This window comes from Spermophilus citellus, assembly GCF_964194105.1.
Source record: "Spermophilus citellus genome assembly, chromosome: X".
NCBI lineage: Eukaryota > Metazoa > Chordata > Mammalia > Rodentia > Sciuridae > Spermophilus > Spermophilus citellus.
In genome coordinates, this window is record NC_138190.1 from 40,897,843 (window position 1) to 40,920,520 (window position 22,678).

Below are 22,678 nucleotides of genomic sequence, written 5' to 3' on the forward strand. Positions count from 1 at the left end.
TTTAAGGAGCCCCACTGGGAGTACAATTTTGGAGTCTTTGGAGTCATCCATAAGAATAGAGTCCTAATTAGAATAAGATATATTCGATTCTTGTATAAATATATCAAAATGGATCCTACTGTCATGTGTAACTAAAAAGAAACTGTCCTTCATCATAAATCTTCCCTGAACCCTAGGCAAAATTCCCAAGGGATTAGATAAGGCCGGTTCTAAAGAGACCACCCGACTTTACCGCACCCCCACCTGCAACACACTCTAAGATACATAGATATTTGGGAAGGAGGAGCTTGCTGTTGTTCTCATGTAATCTGCAATGTTAGACTCTTATTTCCTTCTCCACTAAAAACTAATCATTGCCCCAGATCTCCTCCCTGTGAGAAATATCCAGATGAGTCGAGATAATTGTTGAGCAGGGTGGAGTAAATGGAGAAGGGGAGAAACAGGAGCCCCAGAAATCCAAGTAGAATAGTCTGATAGATCCAACTGAGGAGACTAAAAACTAACACTTTGGGGGTAGGGTGTAGCTCAGTTGTTGGGCACTTAGTATGTCTGAAGCCCTGGTGTTCATTCCCAGCACCAAAATCAATAAAAAACATAAGATCATGTTTTGATATTATTTCTAAGGAGATCTGCTTCACTAACAGAGTGGTCTGGATATATTACTGGAATGGTCCACTGTTGTGCCCCTGCTTTCCACCTGTGAGCCCTGAAATCTAGGCCCAATTTAGCTTCAAGAATGAACCTTTCAAAATCATGTCACTCCTCTGCTTACAAGGCTGCATGGTCCCATCTAATTTGGGATGTCAAGTCCTTATACAAAGACTGGGAGAAATCCTTAATCTACAAACTTCTTACATCTCCATTCTCATTTCCCAACCACTCTTCCCCTTGCTCACCTGCTCCTGCCCTACTGTCTTCCTTGCTGATCCTTAGCCTGGGGGCCTTTGTACCTTCTTCAAAAAATTCCTCAAATGCCACCTTCTCAGTTAGGTCTCTCCTGGAAAACTGTTTGAGATTGTAAAGAAACACCAAAAAAAAAAAAAACAAAAAAAACAAAAAAAAAAACCACTTATGCATTCTGTGCCGGGCTCTATTTTTTTTCCCATCACCTATTACTTTTATTCCAATACACTATATAATTTACCTAGTCACAATGTTCAGTGCTTATTTTCTGTCTTACCCAAGTAGAATATAGAGAGTCCCCAATTTACAATGGTGTGAAAGTGAAAGTCATTCCCTTTGGAATTTTGACCTTTTCCTGGGCTAGCAATATTTGTTATATAATTACTTATTTATTTTGGAACTGGGAGATAAAACAAGGTGTGCTTTACCACTGAGTTACATGCCAAGTCCTTTTTATTTTTTTATTTTGAGACAGAATTTCATTAATTTTCTCTGGCTGGCCTTGAACTTGCAGTCCTCCTACCTCAGGCTCCTGAGTCACTGGGATGAAAAGCATGTATCATCATGGCTGGCTTATATTTATATATTAGTTTAGTACTACTTCCAGCTTACCTTTCAGGGTAATGTAAATATTAATAATCATTAATTATAAGATAGCATTTATAATTAACTGGGCTTCTTAAATATAATTATTTTTATTTTTTTTAGTTGTTGATGGATTTTTATTATTTATTTATTTATATGTGGTGCTGAGAATCAATCCCAGTGCCTCACACAAGCTAGATAAGTGCTCTAACCACTGAGCTAAATCCCAGCCTCTTAAATATAATGATTTTAAGCCCCAACCCTCAAAAGAGTGATCTGAGTTTTCTCTTACCTGAAGAGTCAACTGGCCTAGGAATAGTCTTGATGCACCAACACTCAAATTACCAAGGAAGCATTGGAAGGATGATTAGCAAAGCAATGAACCTAGTCTACCTTTGGTTTCATCCATAAAATAGAGACTGTAATCCTGAGTCACCCTATTTTTCCCCAAGGATATGATTAAGATAACTTGGTAAAATTGACCAAAGTATTGTAGAAGTATGTGTCACAGGATACTAAATAACAACTGCAAAACACAGGTTAAATTTCTCTAATATGATAATTTGCCTATGAAAAACTGAGACCTCCCTGTTCAGTGAACAATCTGCAAACAATCATTGAACCAGAAGGGGTTCTGAAATAGCAACTATTCTTCTACTTCTGACCCTGCTGGCACAGAGATGGGAGGAAAGAAGTCTTTGGCCCCAGCTTAAAAGAAAAGGAAAATAAATGGGTCTGAGCAGTCTTTCCAGATAGAGCCTGCTTCTGGTAGAGAAGGACAAAAATCATTATAATTATGGAAAAGTGACCCTTAAATCCAAGTTCAAGGAACATGCCTTCATTCTCTTTCCCTCTTCTTCCCACCCATATTCAGATCAATTCCCCTTAGGACCTCATGGAGTCTTGGGTCTAACACCCACATACACTTCCTGTCATACAGACGTACAAACACAAAGGAGGCATCTAGGCAATCAGAGGTGCAATCAGTGTGTATTCAGGAACAGTCCCACATAGACACTCAGGAGACAATAGGGAACAGATTAAGTGGACAGAAAGACACACAGTCTGAGTAAAAATGGATTGGGCAGATACATGTGGGGGTAGTGATGAGTAATAATGTCTCTCTCTTCCACTCTCAAATTCAGAACCAATTGATAGACACAAGAAGGAGAGAAATAGAGAATAAAAATATCAGTGAAGAGCTGGGATATAGGTAAGTGGTACAGCACTTGCTTGGCATGCACAGCCCTGGATTCAATCCCAGTACACTTTCTCTCTCACACATATATACATATTTCAGAGTATAACTGTATTGGAAGATAGGGAATAGAAAGGTAGGCTGTGGGAGACCAACCTTTTAAAATACTAACTTAGATCCCAATTTTGACAATTGTCCTTTGAGACTAAATTTGATTGATTCTAAGACACTGAGACACTGTTGATTTTTACATATTTTGTTAGATAATTATATGAGATTTAAGAGAACATTTTATTAGGACTGAGATTCTCCAAATTAAAGTCATATGTTCAAATCCTCTGAAACGGAAATGAGGACAACTACTCCATTCACAATATCCCCCCAAAAAATAAAATACCTGGGAATCAACCTAACAAAAGAGGTGAAAGACCTATACAATGAAAACTACAGAACCCTAAAAAGAGACATAGAAGAAGACCTCAGAAGATGGAAAAATATACCCTGCTCATGGATAGGCAGAACTAACATCATCAAAATGGCGATATTACCAAAAGTTCTCTGTAAGTTCAATGCTATCCCAATCAAAATCCCAACAGCATTTCTTGTAGAAATAGATAAAACAATCAGGAAATTCATATGGAATAATAAAAGACCCAGAATAGCAAAAACAATGCTAAGCAGGAAGTGTGAATCAGGCGGTATAGCGATACCAGACTTCAAACTATACTACAGAGCAATAGTAACAAAAACAGCATGGTACTGGTACCAAAACAGGCGAGTGGACCAATGGTACAGAATAGAAGACACAGTAACCAATCCGCAAAACTACAACTATCTTATATTTGATAAAGGGGCTAAAAGCATGCAATGGAGGAAGGATAGCATCTTCAACAAATGGTGCTGGGAAAACTGGAAATCCATTTGCATCAAAATGAAACTGAATCCCTTTCTCTCGCCATGCACAAAAGTTAACTCAAAATGGATCAAGGAGCTCGATATTAAATCAGAGACACGGCGTCTGATAGAAGAAAAAGTCGGCTATGATCTACATACTGTGGGGTCAGGCCCCAAATTCCTCAATAGGACACCCATAACGCAAGAGTTAACAACCAGAATCAACAAATGGGACTTACTCAAACTAAAAAGTTTTCTCACAACAAAAGAAACAATAAGAGAGATAAACAGGGAGCCTACATCCTGGGAACAAATCTTTACCCCACACACTTCAGATAGAGCCCTAATATCCAGAGTATACAAAGAACTCAAAAAATTAGATAATAAGATAACAAATAACCCAATCAACAAATGGGCCAAGGACCTGAACAGACACTTCTCAGAGGAGGACATACAATCAATCAACAAGTACATGAAAAAATGCTCATCATCTCTAGCAGTCAGAGAAATGCAAATCAAAACCACCCTAAGATACCATCTCACTCCAGTAAGATTGGCAGCCATTAAGAAGTCCAACAACAACAAGTGCTGGCGAGGATGCGGGGAAATGGGTACACTTGTTCATTGTTGGTGGGACTGCAAAATGGTGCAGCCAATTTGGAAAGCAGTATGGAGATTTCTTGGAAAGCTGGGAATGGAACCACCATTTGACCCAGCTATTCCCCTTCTCGGTCTATTCCCTAAAGACCTAACAAGAGCATGCTACAGGGACACTGCTATATCGATGTTCATAGCAGCACAATTCACGATAGCAAGATTGTGGAACCAACCTAGAAGCCCTTCAATAGATGAATGGATTAAAAAAATGTGGCATTTATACACAATGGAGTATTACTCTGCAATAAGAAATGACAAAATCATAGAATTTGGAGGGAAATGGATGGCATTAGAGCAGATTATGCTAAGTGAAGCTAGCCAATCCTTAAAAAACAAATGTCAAATGTCTTCTTTGATATAAGGGGAGTAACCAAGGACAGGGTAGAGACGAAGAGCTGGAGAAGAAGAATAACATTAAACAGGGATGATAGGCGGGAGGGAAAGTGAGAGTTAAGGGAAATTGCATGGAATTGGAAGGTGAGCCTCAGGGTTATACACAATTACATATAAGAGGAAAGGAGGAGTAGGAGAAAAATTATATAAGTGGAAGAAACGATTTATAGTAGAGGGGATGGAGAGAGAGAAGGGGAGGGGAGGGGAGGGGAGGGGTGAGGGGACAGTGGAGAATGGGATAGACAGCAGAATACATCAGTCACTAGAAAGGCAATTTGTAAATCAATGGAAATGTAACTGATGTGACACAGCAATCTGTATACGGGGTAAAAATGGGAGTTCATAACCCACTTGAATCAATCTGTGAAATATGGTATATTAAGAACTATGTAATGTTTTGAACAACCAACAATAAAATAAAAAAAAGTCATATGTTAATTTTTAAGCAATAAAGGTTACAAACTTTAAAAATTCATTGATATTATGTAAGTTCTCTGGCTAGACCTATTATCTATAAAAATACAGTAAGATTTATATACTGCTCCCTACACTGGGAAATAACCTTAATCATATTTTTAAAAGACTATTAAGACATACTTAAGAGATATTTAAAAGATAATATTTTAAAATATAGAGATATTTTGAGACCTTGTCTCAAAAAGAGATTGAGAGTTCTTTCTAAATTGTTAAGATGGATCAACTAGTCTAAATTTAAAAAAAATAATAATAAAAGGTAAATCTATTCTTATTTAAATACTTGTACTATAATCTATAACTCAAACTGATAATACTATGACTTATGTGAAGTCTTTACTCAATTTTATTAAATAAAGAAAAGGGGGAATACAGGACCCTAGAGAGACACTAGATTTTACAAATATTTTTAAATTTTTTCTTAAATTGTAATATTGAGAGTATTAATGTTACTGAACATGCTTCATTAAATTATATTAGATTTCAAAGGAGAGTTTAAACCAGTAATCATTGATAATGACTGAGAAATCTGGCACAAGAAGGTCAATTTCCAGCTACAGAGTTTATAGCCATGCAGCTTCACGAGCTTGTCAGGTAAGTAAAAATTATGAAAAGATTTGTATGGACCCATTTCCCAGGTCCACTTTTAATGTGTCTTGCAGTGTGGACTGGAAAGTCCACCCATGAAACTAGATTAATTGTCCTGACTGTAATGGTCAGTTATACCTATATATTGATTCTATGGTAAACAGACTGTCTGGAAGTATCTTTTGAGAAAAAGACAGTGTTGGAATAACAGATTCTCCCACATCTGTATGGATGTCGGCTAAGGACCAGATGTAAGTAACACCAACTAAGGACCAGTTCTCTATGAGGGATCATGCCCTGAGTCTTAGCACTACTCTCCTCTTCATCTATCTATGTCTCTCTGCTTTAGGGGCTTCAGGGTGTGAAATCCCAGACTCAGCAAGCACCTTCCCTTAGGGACAAAAACCCTTCCAGATTGCTTTCCACCATGACAGCAATATTTAGAGTTTCCTCACAGTGTGGTTACATTAGGCAGAAGATGATTGTCTTATGGATATTATTTTGCTTATGTGTGATTGACAGGCATGCCCCACTCGAACCCTATAACAATTGTGTGCATTCCAAAAAGAAACTGAGCTACTGGATGTCGACTTGAGGTTTGTCACCAGCCAGTTCTCACTAGCTCCCGGAGTCTGTATGTTGATTCTGCATCTCTACCCCCACCTCCCAACTGAGGTAGCCGAGCAACTAATTGAGCACACCAGTGACAGGAATGTATGCAAGACAGCAGATGAGAAATCTAAGCCAGCCAATTATGCTGGACTTTAGCGACTAAGACTACATTTACCTATATGGACAATTGTTGGAAAGATTATTAAAATAGATTTTTCCAAGAGTATTTACATTACTGACAAACCTAATAAACTCCTTAAATGTGAGAATTAAGAGAAAAGATGATAAATACCCTGTAGCCTGTAAGAATACAACGTATTGTGTCATTAGTTATTGCCAGCTAATATTTCAGAGCTATAATATGCTGAGGTTAATATTCAGGCTTTCAAACAGATGTATGTCAATTAACCAGACCTAGGCAAACTGCTGATCTCATAATCCCTGAAGTGACTAATTTAAATATTATTCCTTTCTTATTCAATTGCAGCCTTTGTGACTATATCTTAAAACTTACAATGTATAGATTTTCTTAATGTTTGACTTAAATTACTTCCAAAATCCTTCATGGTCAGATAAGTGCTGATGAAAGGATGAGAACTAAGTAATAATGCTCTAGAAGACAATGTAATAAATAATGTGAATGAGCCCTCTGCTCTGTGGTTTATGGAGAGGCCTAAATGCCATGCCAATGAAAATGTCTATGTTTCTATGGCTAAATGCAATGCTTCCCAATAAAATTGGGAAAAGATTAAGAATCTTCTGATGAGTGTTTGGCAGAGTAATAATAATAACCAGGATCTTCCAAGTTGATTGTGTTATGAAGATGATATGTTTTCTACTAATTCTTTTTGTGTTTCAATAGCAGATCGTGATGACCTTGGACCAAGAGTCAAGTGACTGAAAGATAGAATTTCCCAGTTGCATTTTTTTTTACATATTAAGAAAGGGGGGATATGTGGGAGACCAACCTTGCACATGACTGAGTCACACTCCCTGGCTGGGTGCTGAGGCGCTCAGTCACAGAAATGTGGCAGAGCTTCCCGCACCTTTCTTGGGTCCGAGGGTCGGTGTCTCGTGCGTGGGTGTGTCTTGCTGCAGCCCCATGGGTGAAGCTATGCTCACCTGTTCCTTTGTGATATAACCCCTTGCCCTGTTTAGGATAGAATCTTCCATGGAAGTGCCTTGTGTGTGTCCCCTCCTCTTACTGTGCCCTTAGGTATGGCCTACCCAGGTGTCAGTCAACCTGCTGACAGTGGACTTCATGAAGATACTCAGCCCCCTGAAACCTGACCCCTTGCCTCATTTGAATACCTTCTCGCTCTCTCTCTTCCTGCGGACCTTTAAGATCAGAGAAGCCACCTCATTGTTATACAGAATACATATATGATGTTGTGATGAGAAAAAGAAAAAAAAGTGTGTCACATTAGATTGGATAGAGAGAAAGGATGGGAGAGGAGGGGAGGAGTAGGAGGAATAGGAAGGGCAGCAGAATAAAATAGACATTATGATTGATGTATGTACATTCCATGTATGTATTATATGTCAAAATGCATTCTGCTGTCATGTATGATTAAAAAAATAAATCATGGTTAAAAAAATAAAATAAACTGCAACTACACTAATATTAAAGATAGACAAAATTTATGATGATTCAAAAAAAAAAAAAAGATCAAAGGAGCCATCATAGCGACCCCAAAGAAAAAGGTATTTGTGTCTCTTGTGTGGTTATTTTGTGCAGCCCAGTTAGCCCAGTTTACCTGGAGTGACTCCTGAGCCTTTTAGTCTCGAGAACAGAAAGTAGGCATAGCTAGGTGTGGTGGTACATGCCTGTAATCCCAGTGGCTCAGGAGATTGGGGCAGGAAGATCACAAGTTCAAAGCCAACCTCAGCAACTTAGTGAGGTGCTGAGAGCCATTGCCAAGTAGGAATGACACATCGAAATTTTCTTGTCAGCCTACCCCATGTTGCTTAAGGAAGGACTCTCCATTGTGGAAATGGGCTTGTCTTAGACTCAGGTCATTTGCAGTGACATTGCATGTAAGGTGACCTTGCTCAAGGACCAGGGCGGATCCAGGTTTAGGGTGTATCCTGCTGGGATTAGGGAGTATCCTGCTCCTTAGGTTTAGGGCGGTTCCAGGTTTAAGGTGTACCCTGCTGGGAATAGGGCATATCCTGCTGCCTCAGGCGCCTTGAGTTCCCATTGAGTTCTCGTGGGATTCAAAAAGTATTTGGGATTCGGAGCCTGGTGGAGTACGTGGATTTTGCTGAGAACGTGAATTTCTCCAGAACGTGTGTAGAGTGCCGGTGTGAATTCGGGAATAAAGAATTGCTGTTTGAATCTACAAGGCTGTGAGTGGCTCGTGATTTTGTGCCCAGCCAGACTGCGGCAGTGAGGCCCTAAGCAATTTAGCAAGGCCCTGTCTCTAAATAAAATTTAAACAAGGGAAGGGGGGTAGGGATGTAGATCAATGGTTAAGTGCTCCTGGGTTCAATCCTCAGCACCAACAACAACCATGAAAAAAAAAGAAGAAAGAAAGAAAGATAGCCATAATGTACTCCTAGTAGTCTTCCACTTAGCTACACCAATTTGCCAACTCATTGACCACGTGAAGGGAGAGGATGGGAGAGAGACCAGGAGAGTTATTCTAGCAGAAGTCCTCAAAGATGGAAATGTGAGGCAGGCAAAGTGGAGGACCTCAGCTCCCTGTTTCCCCTGCAAAAGAGGAGAGTATGACAGAGACATGAATAATCAAGTTACCACAGAATGTTCCTTTAGGCTCTCAGCTTTGTAACCCTGGTTCTACTGCTTCCTAGGTCAGTCCCTTCACTTGGAAAACAAACTTAATAAAACTCACATTGCCAGTAATTTATGAAAAATGTCTTGAACTGAGCATAGCTCTAAGCAAGTGTTCTCAAAATCTAGGGCATTATTTTTTTAGTGGTGGGGATTGAACCCAGGGCCTTGTGTATGCTAGGCAAGTGCTATAGCACTGAGCTATAGACAAGTAGAGCAAATTGAACTCACTGACTGAATACTGTTATTCTTTTCTTTTCTCTCCATCCTTCCCTCCCTATTTTTCTTTTCCCTCTTTCTCTTCAAGACAGAGTCTTGTGGTGGGTGCAGTGGTGCATGCCTGTAATCTCAGCAGCTCAGAGGATGAGGCAGGAGAATTGTGAGTTCAAAGCCAGCCTCAGCAATTTAGTGATGCCCTAAGCAACTCAGCAAGATCCTGTCTCTATCTATTAAAAAGGGCTGAGGATGTGGCTCAGTGGTTCAGCATCCCTGGGTAAAAGACAGGGTCTTACTATGTAGCATATGTTATGCGGGCTGGCCTCCAACTCTGAACTCCGTTGTTCTGCCTCAGCTTCCAGAATAGCTGGGATTAGAGGCTAGTACCACTACAGCTAGCTACTGTTACATTTTGTAACAAAACCATTTTTCAGTAAATGTGAAAGCTCTTTAAAAGAATAAGTGTTATTTCAATGTATCCCCAGAGCATTCTGCAGTTTTAATGCAATCACCATTAAAATCACAATGGCATTTTGGGCAGAAGAAAAAAATTTCTAAAAATATAAAGGACTCCAAAATTGAACTAGAGGCCTTACACATCCTGACTTCAAAACGTATTACAAAGCTACAGTAATCAAAACAGTATGGTATTGGCACAAAGACAAACATATAGAACTTATATGACAACATGGATGAATCCAGGGAATTTTATGCTAAGTGGAATACACCAGGCACAAATAGACAAACACTATATGATCTTACTTATATGTGGAAACTAAAATAATCCAGTTCCCAAAAGGAAAAATATAATGGTTGCTAGGAGCTGGGTGCTCTGCAGGGGAACAGGGAGCAATGGGTGAAAGATACATTTTTTCAGTACTGGGGATTAAATTCAGGGACATTCTACCAATGAAGCTATATCCCCACCTTTTTCCCCATGAGTAACAATGCAGTCTCATTAAGTTGTGATCCACCTGCCTCAGCCTCTCAAGTCACTGGAATTACCCACATGTGCCACCATGCCTGCCTTAAAGTGTACAAACTATCAGTTATAAGATAAGTAAGTTCTGAAGATATATGTACAGCATGGTGACTATGGTCAATAAGCCATATTATGTACTTGAAATTGGCTAAGAAAATAGATCTTATGTGTTCTCACCACACACACACACACACACACACACACACACGTAACCATGTGAGGTGATGGATTTTAATTAGCTTGATTGCAGTAATCATTTCATGATGTGCACATATATGTATCATCATAATGTATATTGTAAATGTATACATTTTTATTTGTTGATTACACACCGGTAAAGCTGGAAAACCCTAAGTGCCTATCGTAAGACAATTAGATAAAGAAAAGGTCGCACATGCACAGAGCTTTAGAAAACAAACTCTTGTCATCTGCAACAACATGGATGAACCTGGACGATGTTAAGTGAAATAAGCCAGGTGCAGAAAGAGCACATGATCTCACTTTCACAAGGTATCTAAAGTAATTATAATCACAGAAGCAGAATCTACAGTGCTGGTTCCAGTAGCTGAGGGAGGTGGACACAGAGAGGTGCTGTGCAGTGAGTAGAGTTTCCATCAGGCAAGATGGAAAGTTCTAGAGCCGTGCTCTGCATGCCAATGTGCGTATAGTTTATATTCTATACTGTATACTTAACAAGTGTATGAGGGTAAATAGTGAAGCCAGATTTAAAGTTAGGTAGTCAGTGTAGTTAGGTAAATCGGGTCTAATACAGAGTGAAATCTAAAATGGAGGCCATGCTGGGAATGACTCAGGGAAAACATAGGACAATTCTTGGAATGTTAATGAAGTCCCGAAAAGGCCCTAGGCCAAAGTCCACCTCAAAGAAGTGTTAATGAACAGCCCCCAGCAAACTTAAAGATAGCCCATCACAAAGAAGTGTCCCACCTCTCGGGCCTTCCAACCTACATTCCATCACCAAAACTATAAAAAGGGGAAACAACCGCACTTCCACGGATTCCACCTCTTGGGTCCCCTTCTTCCTCCGGGAGAAGCCTTTTCTGCTGTCCTTTAATAAACTTCTAATTTCTACTCTGACCTTGCCTCGGCATGCTTTTCTGGTGTTATTCTTCAACATCGGGGAAGCAAGAACTCGTCACCCGTCAACAGCGGTATCAATAGCATGCTGTTTTTCAACACACACACACACACACACACACACACACACACACACACACACACACGAATATACCTTGCCTTTTACTAAAGTCAAGATTTGCAGCTAGGTTCTCTAAGTCCCAGCCCAGAACACTATGTAGTGGGTTTTTTTTGGTGGTGTTTTTCTTTTGGTGGGGAGGGGCCCCTTTTTTCTGGTGCCAGGGATGGAACCAGCACCTCATGCCTGCGGGGCAAGTGAATGTTCTGCCACTGAGCTCTGTAGCCCCAGGGCCTCTATGTATTTAGCTGTGGCCTTTGGGCAAGAGAGCTGGTAACTTTCTTTAGAATATCAAAAGGGTCCTTAGGAGAGGTTGCAGTTGCGCAGGTCAGGACAAGACGTTGAGCATGCGCAGGCGCTTGGCACAGAGGCTTGCTGGAAGTCAAGATGGCACGTAAAGTGGTCTCCAGGCTGCAGTTGGCGCCTAAAGAGTATCTGAGCCAGGTGTTTCTGAAGGTCCTGTGGCAAACGCCCTGGCTTGCTGCCTTGGCCTGGCATCAGAATATCCGAGGCTACAACTACGATGAAGATTTTGAAGATGATGATCGATATGGTTAGTCTGTAGAGAATGATTATTGTATTTCACCATCAATAGCTGCTCAATTTATTTACTCACGACGTGACAAGCCTTCAGTTGTTGAGCCTGTAGAAGAGTATGATTATGAAGACCTGAAAGATTCTTCCAGTTCTCTTTTGAACCATCAGCTAAGTGAAATTGATCAAGCTCGTCTTTATTCGTGCCTTGATCGCATGAGAGAGGTACTTGGCAATGAAGTACTGATTGAAGCAATTCTGAAGAACAAGTTTGATGTGCAGAAGGCTTTGTCAATGGTACTGGAACAAGATAACATGCAGAATTTGAAGGGAAAGAGTGAGAGAGCAATATCTACAGGAAAGACAGTAAAAGCCCAGTAGCAAAATATAGATCATATAATTCTTCGGTTGTACCAAGTCACTATTTACTTCACAGGAAAAAGAAACTTGACAGACCTAAAATGAAAAGAAACTAGAATCGTGTAAGTTAACAAAAGAGGTTTCATTAGCTGACCTAATTCATGATATGCCAAGAGATTCTTATAAATGTCAGCCAAAAGGCAGATCATCATCCACAAATGATTTGAAAAGTCTCCTTTCAGAGAATCTAGATGGTGATTTGTTAAGAACTCATGCATCTGAATGTGTTTCCAAGGATGATTTTGCTTTCAAAGGAATACCAGATTTAAAGACCTTTAATGATAGAGAGCACAACAGCTAATGATTCTTTATTTATTCAAAACAGTTTGATATCTGATTTCCAAAACATTCCAGTACAAAACATCTTGGGAAGTTTAAATAATCCTTTGCACTTAAATAGCTCATTGGAAAATATAACTGGTGATAATCTAAATCCTAGTAAAATGACTGAAATTGGAAATGTTTCTTTAGTTGAACAGAGTGCCAAGAATTGCATTTTAAAAAATGACAGTTTGCAGTTTTCCCAATGTAAAAGCTGAACTCTTTCAGGAACACAAAGAAAACCATCCAAGCCAATACTTTACTTTATCTGATCTTTGTAACCAGTCATCTGCCAGTTTAGGGATCTAAGTTTGGGATTCTTTCCCCTGTCATAGCTAGCAAATCACTGTCAGTCTTCTACTGGAATATCAGAATTAACATAAGATGGATCTGGAATATCAGAATTAACATCAAATGGATCTCTGTCATCTTTGGCATTTCATAAAGCTTCTCCCACAAGAGACCTTGAGAATTTGTCACTTTCTGATTTGATTGTAGAAACAATTGATATAGACAACTCTCAGATTAAGAAAAATTCTTTTGAATATGTTAGGGCTGAAACATGCTGAGTTCTACTGAATGGCATCACAGAGATCTTATCCCAGAAAGGAAAAAAAAAAAAAAAGTTTGGTTTCAAGCTAGGTCAGAGCAAATGCTGTGTCACAGGTGAGCATACAATTAGCCTACAATTAAGAATCAACAAGCTGTTTAAATTCCCAGCACCAAAAGAATCAAAATTAAAATATAAAGCAGAAAGCCCTCTGTGGAAGGAAGGGGCCACTGTGTGTTTGCTGGCCACAAGAAAGAAGCTGCACAAGAACCCAGAAAGACACTAAACAAGCAAGAGAGAGTGAGGACGTCCGGTTGAGTCACAACTGATTGTCAACACTTTTCCTGCTAGGGTGAGGTCCTTTAAAATTCACCGCCCATATGTGGCCATAGAGAGAACACGGGGAGATTGACCTGCCCAGGTCAAGGTTGAGAAATTAGCATCAGATTCAGTAAGAAATTCTCTTCTGGAGGCTGTTATTGTGGCTGTTTTGTTTGGTCTGATCTGAAGCCCAGCTGAGACACAACAGGCTCTAGCACGAACAGATACACTTGGGACCCTATCTAAAGGCTGATTCTTCCCAAAGGCACAACATTATTAATTGGCCAGCATATCAATGGATGCTCTTTCCTGTAGGTTTGTTTAGAGACAATGCTACTAGTCATAAAGTTTGCCGATTCCTGGCTTGGGCATTCAGTGGGGCGAGTGCAAGGCTGTGCCAGGACCTCCAGAGACTGGGACATGCACAAGCACAGTGCTACCCATAGACGCCAGCGCTGAGCCAGGGTGCGGCTGAGCTCGGGCAGGGGGCATCCTCAAAGTGCTCCTTTATTTAGACTATGCTCCCGGGCAGTGTTTCCTAATGTCCCCACACACCTAGCGCGTACACACAGGGCAGCCTACACACACAGCCCCACTGTGTTCCCTGGCCTGCTTACTTTCCTTTCCATCGCTCTAGGCAAATTAGCAGCCTTGTTAACCCTCCCAGGACCCAGTTCTTGGGACCTTCAGAAGAAAAAGGCACATCAGGAAACCCGAGTTCCAGTCCACTCGGCCGCGCGGGCCATCCACACTAAGGACGTTCAGCTCCCCTGCCCCGGCGGGCTGGAGGGCGGGGAGCCTGCAGTGAAGAGGAGGACCGAAGAGGGGGCTGCTTGAATGAAACAATGTAACAATTGATGTGAGGCCTCGCCTCGTCCCCCCTCTCCGGCGATCCTATAGGCGAGGTCCCAGTGACCGCCCCGCCCCATCGCCCCGTTTTCTGGTCCATTACGCGCTACCCCTCCGCCTCTCCTTCTTTCTTTTCTTTTCTTTCTTTTTTTCCCTTCTCCTTTTTCCCCCTCTCTCCCCCTTTCTCCAGCTCCGTGTCATTTCCTCCTTGCGCTCGGGCAGCGAGCGAGCGTCTCCAGCCGGGAGAGTAGGCGGAGCGGGGCGGTGCGGGGTGGCGCAGCGCTGGAGGGCGATGGTGGCGGAGCTGCTGGGGGCGGAGACCAAGTAGCCCCCGCGGAAAAGGAGCCCGGCGGCGCCTGAGGCGAGCCGAGGATGGAGAACCGGCCTGGGTCCTTCCAGTACGTCCCTGTGCAGCTGCAAGGGGGCGCGCCCTGGGGCTTCACCCTTAAGGGGGGTCTGGAACACTGCGAGCCGCTCACAGTGTCTAAGGTAAGGCTGCGGCTCTGCCCGAGCGGCGGCCAACTTTGAATGGGCAAGTGGATGCGCAGCTCCGCGGGATGGGCCCTCCGATCTGCTGTGAGACTTGGTCCCGAGTCGGGGTGAAAGCCCATCCGAGGGGCGTGAGCAGCACGGAGGAGTCGTGCCAGCAGCCCAGGCGCAGACATCTCCTAAGAGTGGCCAGAGCAAGGAGGAGAGCACTGGTGGCCCGGAGCTGGAGGCTTGCGCACAGACACACTCCGGGGGCGCTGGAGCAGCTTTTGCTCTCCCACGTCGGGGAGGTTACTCCCCCGGTTTGGGCTGGAGGAAGTGGAGGCTGTTGGGGGTTTCTCCTTGGAGGCCCTTATGCCCCTGTGGGACAGCGAGGGGCTGCAGGCACAGGCAGTGTAGCTTGGCAGCTCTCTTGGCTCCCTCGCCGGCCGCCCCACCAAGGCAGGTTGCAGGGCCAGGCGTCCGGTGTGGCAACGGAGATGAGGCATGGGTGGCTTTCGTCAGCTTCACTTCCCACAGCCGGACGCGCAGATCCATTCAGCTCTTGGGGCGTTGCTGCCGCCACTTGGGCTCGGCCTGTCCCTCACTCCAGAGTCCTGTCCCAGCGCCGGCGAGATTTCCTGCACTTTGAGAAGTGTGGAGGAAACTTTTGCGCCATGGAGCGCAGCTGTGCTGGAGCTGCTGCCGCCGCTGCCGCCAGGGTTTGTTTGTTTTAGGAGGCAGTGATCTGCTGGAAGCCAAGTTGCAGCGGAGGACAGGAGAGAGTAGCTCTCCTGAGTGCTTGAGGAACCCCAAAGCAAGCCGCCCCGAGTAGGAGTGAGGGTAGTGGGTGGGAGCAGCGGGGGCTGTTACTGGGAACAGTAACTTGTAGGACCACTCACCCTGAGGCACTAGATTGTCAAGTGAAGGAACCTCAGGAACTTGATCTGATTCTTGTTGTTTTGGTTTCTATTAAATATTCAAATCTCTTAAATATTCAAATAGCTCTCCTCCTTCCAAACCACTCACATTACAACTGAGATTGTAGATGTGGGTTCAGGAGGGGCGATGTGGCTCCTCAGCTGGGATCAGTGTCGCTAGAAGGTTTTTTTTTTTTTTTTTTTTTTTGGCCTTTTCATGTTGCAGTGTCAGCAGGGTTTTGGGGAATACAACTACACACACACACACACACACACACACACACGCACACCCACACACCAAGTCTGCTGTTGTAGCCTTCCATGGAGCTGCTGGTAAACTTGTGATGTGGGTGTCCTTCAGGCCTTGGGGCAACCCTGGAGTTTGCTCTAGGTGGTACCAGTCAGCTTGAGCAGTCTGAGGTATGCTGAGACAACATTTTGGAGCATTGGCAAGGACCCCTGGGATCTTTAGCTTCCCCAAACTAGCCCAGATCTTCATCCCTATTCCTTCATAATTGTCATGTATTTCTAACCAGCCTGAAATGCCTTTGTCACCAACCATCATGCTCTTTCATTCTCCGTCCATCCTTCTTTGGAGTAATACAGTTAAAAAAAAAATAGCACACACCCACACCCCAGCCTCAAACAACCCACTTTGGAGAGGTTGAGGAACCCCAAATCCTAGCCTTCAGGAATTTCTTCTAATCACTAGTCTCCCCTCTCTTTCTACCAAGGTCACAATGGGATATGCGGCCCTCTCTGGGCTGGCAGTTCCTCCCTTTCTTTCCTCCTCCCTCTACCCACAGAATTTCCACAGATGACCTGTCTTGGAGAGGTCATTTTTCTGTTCTTCCCAGGGCTGACCCAACCTGAGGGGCAGCCTAAGTGTGTGATCTGGCTGGGGGATTATTTGAGGATAGATGAGGGTTTTCTTGGCAAGCTGTTGAGGAAGTGCCTCATATGTTGAGACACAGGGTGTTTTTAATGATTGCTTTCTGCTGAATGTAGTGTTGACCCCTATTATGTGAAGACTCATTATTACATGGATTAGTATATCCAGGAGGTAAAATCAGTTCTCCCATTCTTCCCAAAATAACCTGACTTTTGTAAGTAAAAGCTTTTACTATAAGTAAGAGCTAGCTGTAACTGGCCCTGGAATTATAGAAAAGGGTAAAGTATTTTTTCAGTGCAATGGTTGCCTGTAATTTTTTCTTGGCAAGACACTCTGTGGCATATTTCATGAATCCCATTTCCATTTTCCACCTTAGTTTTGTTCTCCTTTATGCTCCAGAACAATATAGCTTTCTCCCTGAAAATAGCCTTCTTAGTCTGCACATACTGGTGGGAATGGACTGGAAGGGAATACAAATAGAAATGGATTGGCAGATTGAAAACTTGACTTCTAATCCTTGCTCTGTCGCTCTACAGTTCTGAAATCCTGGGCCTAAGCAGCCCCAGGTCTAAAGTGAAATTCAAATGGGTGGCCTTAAATGATACCCCCACAGTCTAATAGCCAAACTTATTATGCTAGCTCTCATCCTCTTTTCCCCAGAAGTACTTCCCAGGAGTGGGGAAGATGACTTGTTTCATTTGCATACCGTGTTACTATTTGCAATGTGATTCCAGGTCCTTGTTTCCTTGGTCTCTTAGAGCCACAGTGTAGGCAGTCAGGGATTGAGGCTGCCTAGATCTATGACTCAGTGAATCAATGGCAGGCTCCAAGTCCATTTGTTTTCTTCCCCTCAGAGAATCTCTTGATTCTTCTGGTAGGACTGCAGTGTGTGAGGGAGCTGGGGGTAAAAACATTCAGGGATACATCCATCCTATCAGCCTCCCAGCCCAGTGATGCTTTCCATGTCTTCCTAGGTGAGGACTGAGTTGTGGGTATACCATGATGGAGTCTGGGCTCAGGGGAGAGGAGAGGACTATTTTGGTGACTGCATATCACTTGGGTCACACAGAGACAGATGATGCAAGAACCATGGTGGAAAATGTCAGCAAATCTACTTTGGTGTATGAGGAAAAAAACAAAATGATTTGGGTCTGGCACAGCGTGTCATCCTTGAGATAGAGACATCTGGGGAGTAGGGATTTGAGAAAAGGTGAATAGTTAGAGAAGGCATGGGGTGTGCGTACTCATATTTGTCATGGAAGAACCTTTGGACCAGGAAATGATCACGTTGGGGGAATCATCAGTTCCTACTAGCTCCTATGATTTCCCTAAATGTGGGGCATTCTGCTTACTGATTTATGGAGACTTGTATAGTCTCCTGAAAAATCAAGATACAAAGAAAGGAAATGTTAAAAGTATAATAGTGATTATCCTAAGTGTTAAGGGATGGCGTTATGAATTTTCCATATGTTGCATTTCTAGTGAGATCATGCTAATGAGTATGAGAAATATGACACACAAAGGAATTGGGCCCATGCCCTGGGCATTATTAATTCATTTGGTTAGTATTATATACTACCTCATTAACTCAGGGAGCCTGTCTGGATGAAATAGAGATACTCTACTAATCATGTTTTTGTTACCCAGGGTTCCTCCTCTACAGGGTAGACAGTCATCCATGAAGTTGACTCCCTGCGTTGGAATAAAGAGACCCCTTGGAGGATGGCTGAACTTTGCAAGGTTCTGAAACCAATGGTTGTACATCATATAGGGCTGCTCTGAGGCCTCAGGTGGTATCCTCCGGTGGTGTGTGTATGTATGTGAGTGTGAGTGAGAGACAGACAGATGGATGGATGGATGGAGGGATGGACAGAGTAGCTGAATTGTAGTATGGGGTCCCAATATTCATTTCAAGTTCTTAGGAATGTGTCCTAAGGTTGACTGAGGGTGGTGAAAAGAAAGTGTGGAAACCAGGATGGGGATGCAGGGAAAAGACAAGGAGGAAAATTGGGGAGGACAGAAGAAGGGCCCACCCTCCACATTTGTCATTGTCCTGGCCCATTTTTGGTAGGTGTCTCCACCTGGCACAGTGAAGCAAGTGGGAGCTAGTTATTGCCCTGGAACAAAATTGGGTGGGTAGGGGAGTAGCCAGGAGGGGAAAAAAGATTCACCTCCCTCCACCGAATATGCACTGATATCCCTGAAGTTGCTGTATCATTTTACATACTCGACATCCAAGTCTCTGTTTGCAGAGTGATGGTGAGCATATCTTCACCATCTTTATTATCACAGATGTTGTGAAAACGAATTAGACAAACCCTAATATTTTTTGCTGCCCTTAGCCCAGGACAATGGCAGGCTATGATCTTTGAGCTGTTTTTAAGCCCTGCTCCCTTCCCCACTTTGACCTTATTTCTAGAAGTTCCCAAAGAGGCTTCAGAAGAAGACCTGAACTATCAGATTGAGATTGCCTCGTGGCTAGTAGTACATTTGGTGGTGATTTCACATTTTTGTTGGATGCAGAGATCATATTCCGTGAGCAGTGATTGTGCCTTTGAGACCTTCTTAGCTGTGTAACAGACCAGGCACAGCCCCAGACCAGGGCCTGACATTCACAAAGGGAACTTCATGGGATGTACTTCTCAGAAGCTTAATCCAGCCTGGTAGATGAATCCCCTCATCATCTTTGCCTCTAGAATCAGAAAAGATGTCAACTACTTCAGTTCCTCAACTGTTGCCTTCTCCTAAAAAGTAGAGAGCATCCGGGGGCATGGGATAGAAATCCATTCAGAGAGAGACACAGAATGTCAGAACAGTGGGTGGTATGTTTGGCTAACCCTTAGGTACCTACCACTTTAGGCCCCATTGACCTGTTATGCATAATGCACCTGGCACCCTGTTGAGATCCCCACTTTTCTCCCTGAAGTGAAAGAGGTCAAGCTTGGTTTTCCCTCTCCAAAACCTAGGACAAAGAAAATAATTCAACTCCAACTGGAAGACACTTGAGCATTGTCCCTTAAAATAATTAAAATGATTTCTCTTCTTCTTCTTTCCAACCCCCTCCCCAGGATTTTTTTTAAAGAGAAAGGAGACACTTGAACTTGAGATTGGTAGCTCTGGAGTGATTGACTGGAGGGAACATCATGGTTTTTATAGTTTGGCTTCTTCAGAACCACAGGGGAAAAGATGCTGACCCATATCTGAAAAGTTAATAAAGAACCACAGAAATTTCATGAAAGGGCTGTTCTCAGTGCCTGCCCTTCACCCCCAAATGTCAAAGGACACACCTAACTCACACTCATGCTATTCTTGGTGGAGAATCTCAGAGTGAGGAGAGCTTTTCTGGGGTTACCTAGTTTAAGACCATTTCTTGAACCTGTGCTATGGTGTTCGAAGCCTGTTCTCCAGTGGTCATAGGGGAACTTGCTCCTTTCTAAGGATGTCCATTTCATTGTTGGAAAGTCTTGGCTGTGGGTGACATCCTTAGGTTGAACTGAAGCCATTTGCTCTCTGTCATTCATGGTCCAAGCTTCACCTTTTGGAATCACACAGAACAAAGACACTTTCACTCTTTTAGGACAGTCCTTGAGAGACCTAAAAACAAGTGTGACCTTTCAAATATGACCTTTTCAAAAGCATCGTTAAGCTTGCAAGTGTGATTTCACAGCCAGAGGTGGTATCCTCACCACACTAAAATAGGGAGGAAATGGAGATTTATTTTATGAATTCATTTGCTGCAAATCTGGCTGGGAAATATTGCTTTAGAACTGAGGCATCTGCAAGTTTGGAATGATTATCTGACCAAAACCCTAGCACTACTATCTTCTATACTCTCTCTCTCTCTCTCTCTCTCTCTCTCTCTCTCTCTCTCTCTCTCTCTCTCTCCCCTCCACTACCATGAATGTCTCCTTCCTCTCAGAGGAAGGTTTAAGGTAGAGATCTCTTCAGATTTGAGAAACAATGCTGAGCTAAAGCCGTATTTCAAAAAGAAAAGAGAATCCATCACTTCAGTCACAACTTACCCCATTCTGCCAGTGTGGCAGTGAGCTGCTTTGCCACTATCACTAAAAGACCTGACAAGAACAATTTTAGAGGAGGAAAAGTTTATTTGGGGGCTCACGGTTTCAGAAGCCTTGATCTACAGAGAGCCAGCTGTGTTCCTCAGAGCTCAAGGACAGCTGAATATCACCATGAAAGTGTGGCAGAACAAGGCGGCTCAAGACATGGTGATGCTTCCCTGTGGGCCTTTTCCCAGATGCAGAGGCTGAGAGGAAAAGCCCTACACGTTTACATGAAGATTCCTATAATGACGGTTACCTACAAAGTTCTCTAGTCTAAGAATTAGAAGGTGGAAAGAGCATAGAAGCAGGCAGTCTGGATAGGAGACATTCATTTCCAGGAGATAGGAGGGGCTTCAATCCTTTAGATTTTGAGAGTTTTGACCTGCCTGAGGAGCATCAGATTGCTCACCTCCCCTTGAGTGGAGTGCCTCTCATGATCCTTGACGAGGAGAGAGGACTTGAAAAGCTGTTGCAGCTGGGCCCCCTTTCGCCTGTGAAGATGCCGTCGTCACCATGGGCATCTGATCTGCTGCAGTCCCCTTCAAGCATTCTGTCAACCCTGGATGTGGAATTGCCACCCGTTTGTTATGACATGGATATTTAAATTTCTTAGTGCTTTGTAGTTTGTTTGTGTTAATAAAGCATTTGTTTAACAGGCTCTAAAAAAAAAAATCTTCCAGAGCCTTAGAAGCTGAACACTAGCAAAAGTCCACCTTTCCCAGGCTTTGGTGGATACTTTATAAAGTTCTACCAGCTTGGGCCAGTGACTTGAAAACGTCACAATAAAAAAATGACAAAATAGAGGCCTGGGCCTGTAATTCAGTGGCAGAGTGCTTGCCTTGCACATGTGAGGAGGCACTGAGTTCGATCCTCAGCACCACATAAAAATAAACAAATAAAATAAAGACATGTTGTCCATCTATAACTACAAAAAAATTTAAAAAGACAAAATAGGACATCTTCAAAGGACCATCTTACCCAAGCAGCAAGGGCTCTGACTAGTGGTCAAATTGTACTGACCAATAGTAGTGGTCAGATTTGTTCTAGTGACCAAATTTGACTAGGTCAAATTGGTATCAGCACAGTCTTGTCAACTGAGTAGATTACAAATGGGGGAAGAGACTAAAGTAACAATACTTAGGTCAAGGGATAGGACCTATAGATTTAAGATCACATATATCTTTCACACTGATATTTTCAACCATTCTACAATTACATGGGCAGCCCTAGCTAGCTGTTCCTTCATTATTATCTACATGTGCAAGACTGAACAATCGTATCAGCAAACTCCTTATACAGAATATTTCCAGTTTCCTCAATCAGAAGGATGCTCATGGGAACACATTTATAAGGCACACAGGAGGACCAAGGGACATTCTTGTCCAGCAGCTCACTGACAAGGTTTTGAATGATGGCGTGATTGGAGGAATTGAGACCATAGCGTAGCACCCGAGGACAGGATCCCTTACAGTAGTTTGGGGTATGGTGACGAGGAGCAATGATCCAATGATCCCTGCCCCGCTGCTGGAAGCTGACTTTGAAAGGACCAAGGGAACACTGATTATTGGCAGACTGATTATTTGCAGACCCATAATGTTCCTGGGAAGAGTCAGAAACCATAGACACGATGCTGCCTGCTCGCAGGACCCTTTTTTGGAAGATTCCCTTTCCAAAAATTCCTGCAGTCCACTGGGAAGTTTAGTCCACTGGCCACTTATTATGAGTGTCATTGAAATAGACTAGCACAAAGGCAGTGTCCAAAGGTGAAGTACCATTCCATTGGATCCCAGGAATCCAATGGAATCCAAAAAAGCGAGCTACCTTTTTGCTGCT

The 22,678-nt window shown here is 42.8% G+C and overlaps 1 protein-coding gene and 1 pseudogene across 2 annotated transcripts in view; one reads left to right on the top strand and one right to left on the bottom strand.

Moving 5' to 3' along the window:
* The first annotated feature begins 11,896 nt into the window (after positions 1-11,896).
* On the top strand, positions 11,897-14,492 carry LOC308639405 (annotated as a pseudogene). Its single transcript has 4 exons — positions 11,897-12,062; positions 12,105-12,312; positions 12,402-13,332; positions 14,346-14,492. The product of its transcript is annotated as an uncharacterized misc_RNA (transcript).
* Positions 14,493-22,093: 7,601 nt separating this feature from the next.
* BMP15 (bone morphogenetic protein 15) overlaps positions 22,094-22,678 on the bottom strand; it is a gene marked incomplete at its 3' end in the record, with an annotated part of 148,960 nt that continues 148,375 nt past the window's right edge. The window contains 1 exon segment of the mRNA XM_081276874.1: positions 22,094-22,309. Coding sequence (XP_081133000.1) covers positions 22,094-22,309 — 216 coding nt within the window.